This window comes from Nerophis ophidion, linkage group LG11 (genome assembly GCF_033978795.1).
Source record: "Nerophis ophidion isolate RoL-2023_Sa linkage group LG11, RoL_Noph_v1.0, whole genome shotgun sequence".
NCBI lineage: Eukaryota > Metazoa > Chordata > Actinopteri > Syngnathiformes > Syngnathidae > Nerophis > Nerophis ophidion.
Genome location: NC_084621.1, coordinates 16,225,433 through 16,230,482, shown reverse-complemented (window position 1 = coordinate 16,230,482; position 5,050 = coordinate 16,225,433). Strand labels below are relative to the sequence as shown.

General features: G+C 36.0%; 1 protein-coding gene across 1 annotated transcript in view; it reads right to left on the bottom strand.

The window, feature by feature from the left end:
- Window positions 1-235: 235 nt before the first annotated feature.
- LOC133561390 (uncharacterized protein C1orf232) overlaps window positions 236-5,050 on the bottom strand; it is a 5,601-nt gene continuing 786 nt past the window's right edge. Inside the window, exons 2-4 of the mRNA XM_061914698.1 lie at window positions 3,539-3,616; window positions 3,365-3,471; window positions 236-1,239 (exon numbers count right to left, since the gene is read on the bottom strand). Coding sequence (XP_061770682.1) covers window positions 873-1,239; window positions 3,365-3,471; window positions 3,539-3,616 — 552 coding nt within the window. The 3' untranslated portion in view covers window positions 236-872. The remainder of the gene's footprint in view (window positions 1,240-3,364; window positions 3,472-3,538; window positions 3,617-5,050) is intronic.

Sequence of the window (5,050 nt, the reverse complement as noted above, 5' to 3'; positions counted from 1 at the left end):
GATGGACTAAAGCAAAGTGGAAAAGTGTTCTGTGGTCTGACGAGTTCACGTTTTAAATTGTTTTTGGAAATATTCGACATTGTGTCATCCGGACGAAAGGGGAAGCGAACCATCCAGACTGTTATCGACGCAAAGTTCAAAAGCCAACATGTGTGATGGTATGGGGGTGCATTAGTGCCCAAGGCATGGGTAACTTACACATCTGTGAAGGCACCATTAATGCTGAAAGGTACATACAGGTTTTGGAACAACATATGCTGCCATCTACGGGCCGTATTTTTCACGGACGCCCCTGCTTATTTCAGCAAGACAATGTCAAGCCACATTCAGCACGTGTTACAACAACGTGGCTTCGTAAAAAAAAGAGTGCGGGTACTTTCCTGGCCCGCCTGCAGTCCAGACCTGTCTCCCATGGAAAATGTGTGGCGCATTATGAAGCGTAAAATATGACAGCGGACTGTTGAACGACTGAAGCTCTACATAAAACAAGAATGGGAAAGAATTCCACTTTCAAAGCTTCAACAATTAGTTTCCTCAGTTCCCAAACGCTTATTGAGTGTTGTTAAAAGAAAAGGTGATGTAACACAGTGGTGAACATGCCCTTTCCCAACTACTTTGGCACGTGTTGCAGCCATGAAATTCTGAGTTAATTATTATTTGCAATAAAAAATAAAGTTTATCAGTTTGAACATCAAATATGTTGTCTTTGTAGCATATTCAACTGAATATGGGTTGAAAAGGATTTGCAAATCATTGTATTCTGTTTATATTTACATCAAACTCAATTTCCCAACTCATATGGAAACGGGGTTTGTGGCATGTGACAAAGCACAGGTGTGATGTCATCTATTATTGCGGGCGTGTCACGTGACTTATTGCGAGTTGCTCTTGGCGACGCTCTTACTTTTCATCTCGGCCAGTTTGCTGGAGACAAAGTTCCACCTGAAGGCGGCGTCCTCTCCTCCTCCTCCCAGAGACATATATTTGGAGAAGGAGTTGTTGCCTTCACTGCCCTCGTTCATCTCGCCGCCACGCCTCTCCTGCGACGCCACTTGGTCCTCAGACGCTCCGGCTGGTGTCTCAGCAGCTTCCTCCACCTCCTCCTCCTCTTCTTGCATCTTCATGGCGGCGGCATCAGTCTCCGCCTGCTTCTTGGCGGCCCAGTTGGCGGCGAAGCTGTCCCAGAACCCAGAACGCTTTGTGGCTGGAGGAGGCTCCTCTGGCCTCGCTGCAAGTGGACTGAAACACATAGGAGAGATTCTTTCTCATCAGTATTTGAATACACATTTTAATGGACTGCGGTAAGCACGGCGTACACCAGGGGTGGACACACTTTTCCTGCAGGCCAGCTACTTCTCAATGTACCAAGTGGAAGGGGATCATTAGGGACCGAATGTCCCTTTGGGACAGAGGACCCTATTGTATTTCTAAGGTTTTATTATTATATTATACCGCCGCTTCTTTGAGCTGTAATTTGACCCCCTTAACATGCTTTAAAACTCACCAAATTTTACACACACATCAGGACTGGCAGAAATTGCCGTCCAATAAAAAACCAAACCCCAAAACTCAAAATTGCACTCTAGCGCACCCTAGGAAAAAGCACAGACAAAACTGCTTGTAACTTCTGTTAGGAATGTCGTAGAGACATGAAACAAAACCCACTATGTATGTCTAACTTACACATAGATTTCATACACTGACGTCCTTCAGCAAAAATCAACAGGGAGTTGGCAAAAAACCCTTCAAAACAAAAGTTCCCTAAAAAATTAAATTTTTGCATATTTGAGCTGTAATTTTACCCCCTTAACATGCTTTAAAACTCACCAAATTTTACACACACATCAGGACTGGCAAAAATTGCCATCCAATAAAAAAACTAAACCCCAAAACTCAAAATTGCGCCATAGCGCCCCCTAGGAAAAAGCACATACAAAACTGCTTGTAACTTCCGTTAGGAATGTCGTAGAAACATGAAAGAAAATCTTCTATGTAGGTCTGACTTAGACTTAGATTTCATACACTGACATCCTTCAGCAAAAATCAACAGGAAGTTGGCAAAAACCCCTTCAAAACAAAAGTTTCCTAAAAAACTACATTTTTGCCTCTTTGAGCTGTAATTTGACCCCCTTAACATGCTTCAAAACTCTCCAAATTTTACACACACATCAGGACTGGCAAAAATCGTCATCCAATAAAAAACCAAACCCCAAAACTCAAAATTGCGCCCTAGCTCCCCCTAGGAAAAAGCACAGACAAAACTGCTTGTAACTTACGTTAGAAATGTCGTAGAGACATGAAACAAAACCCGCTATGTAGGTCTAACTTAGAGCTAGATTTCATCAACTGACATCCTTCAGCAAAAATCAACAGGGAGTTGGCAAAGACCCCTTCAAAACAAAAGTTCCCTAAAAAATGTAAATTTTGCCCCTTTGAGCTGTAATTTGACCCCCTTAAAATGCTTCAAAACTCACCAAACTGGACACATACATCAGGACTGGCGAAAATTGCTATTTAATAAAAAAACAAACCCTAAAACTCAAAATTGCTCTCTAGCGCCCCCTAGGAAAAAACACAGACAAAACTGCTTTTAACTTCCGTTAGGAATGTCGTAGCGACATGAAAGAAAATCTTCTATGTAGGTCTGACTTAGACCTAGATTTCATACACTGAAATCCTTCAGCAAAAATCAACAGGAAGTTGGCAAAAACACCTTCAAAACAAAAATGGCCTAAAAAATGTCATTTTTGCCTCTTTGAGCTGTAATTTGACCCCCTTAAAATGCTTCAAAACTCACCAAACTGGACACACACATCAGGACTGGCAAAATTTGCTATTTAATAAAAAACCAAACCCTAAAACTCAAAATTGCTCCCTAGCGCCACCTAGGAAAAAACACAGACAAAACTGCTTTTAACTTCCGTTAGGAATGTCGTAGCGACATGAAAGAAAATCTTCTATGTAGGTCTGACTTAGACCTACATTTCATAAAATAACATCTTTCAGCAAAAATCAACAGGAAGTTGGCAAACACCTCTTCAAAACAAACGTTCCCTAAAAAAATGTAATTTTTGCCTCTTTGAGCTGTAATTTGACCCTCTTAAAATGCTTCAAAACTCAAACTGGACACACACATCAGGACTGGTGAAAATTGCGATCTAATAAAAAAACAAATCCCAAAACTCAAAATTGCGCATTAGCACCCCCTAGGAAAAAGCACAGACAAAACTGCTTGTAACGTCCGTTAAGGATGTCGTAGAGACATGATATAAAAACCTTTATGTAGGTCTCACTTAGACCTACATTTAATAAAATATAAAATAAAAATATATAAAAATCTCTGTATATAAAGTAGTCCACTCACTGGTCAGGGACAGGAGGACTTTCGGTCTCCTGGAGAAGTTGATGCTGGTCGTCTTTGTAGAAAAGAGCTGACATTCTGTTCCAGCTTCTGACCCCTGCCCCTTGCATCTGTTGGACACACACAGGGGTCAAAGTTCAGCGAGATGTCCTTGTGTGGACACACAAGTTGTCCTACTTTGCGAGCCAGCTGAGAGACTGCGTTCTGGCCTTCGTCCTCCTGGACTGGACTCAGGTCTTCCTCCATCTCACTCACCTGCACACAACAAGTGGTCACCTCTAGGATATCACCTAGTGGACGTGATGTGAACTACAGATAGATTCTTTCGAAAATTACTTTTTACCAACTTAATAACTTTATGTTAGAGGATTGAATGTAATTAACTGTGTGTGTGTGTGTGTGTGTGTGTGTGTGTGTGTGTGTGTGTGTGTGTGTGTGTGTGTGTGTGTGTGTGTGTGTGTGTGTGTGTGTGTTTGTGTTGAACAAGTGTCACTTCTAACAATGAGAACAATGAAGTAAGACTTTTTATATTCCATGCAGAAATGTCGTCATTTGAGTTGATTAATGTTTTGTTTTTGTTTTTATTGACATTGTTTTTTCTTTTTTCACATCATTTTAAAAACGCATTTTTCAAAATAATTATTACGGGGTTTTTTTAATGCAGAACTACTTTAATGAACAGAAATAACACATTTAAGTACATTTCGTCAACATTTTTTACACCTTTTATTTGTATTAAAATAAATAACTTTTTTTTCCAATTAATTCGAAATTTTGGTAATATTTATTTAAATATTGAATTGATTGTGTTTTTTTTTTTTTTACAGTTTCTTATATAAAATTGTGTGACATTTGTTTAAAAAATATTTCACCAATAATGCTTTAATAACAATTTTGAAAAAAATATCTGATATTTATATACATTTTCATACTATTTAAAATCTTTGTTTGAATAAGATTTTACTATTTTTTGATAACAATTAGAAAAATAATATCTGAAATTAATATCCATTTTTATACAATTTAAATTCTTTGTTTAAAAAAGGTTTACCAATTTTTAACAACAATTTGTAAAAAAAAAATGTTTAAAATAAATATCCATTTTTATACAATTTAAAATATTTGTTCAAAATTGATTTTACCAATTGATTTTTAATAAAACAAATTTAAATATCTGAAATTAATATCCATTTTTATACAATTTAAAATCTGTGTTTAAAACATGATTTAACAATTAATCTTTTAATAACAATTCTAAAAAATATATCTGAAATTAAAATATTTTTTTACAAATTTGAAATACTTGTTTTTAAAAAAAAATTTACAAATAATTTTTTCAAAAAATTTTTTTAAAAGATATCTGAAATCAATATCCATTTTTATACAATCCAAGATACTTGTTTAAAAAAAGATTTGACCAATTAATCTTTTACTAACAAAATATCCAAAATATCTGATATTAATATATATGTTCATACAATTTAAAATCTTTGTTTTAAAAAAGATTTGACCAATTAATCTTTTAATAACAATTGGAAAAAAAATAAAATCTGAAATTAATATATATTTTCATACAATTTGAAATCTTTGTTTTAAACAAGATTTGACCAATTAATCTTTTAATAACAATTGGAAAACAATACCCGAAATTAACATATATTTTCATACAATAATTTCAAATCCTTGTTT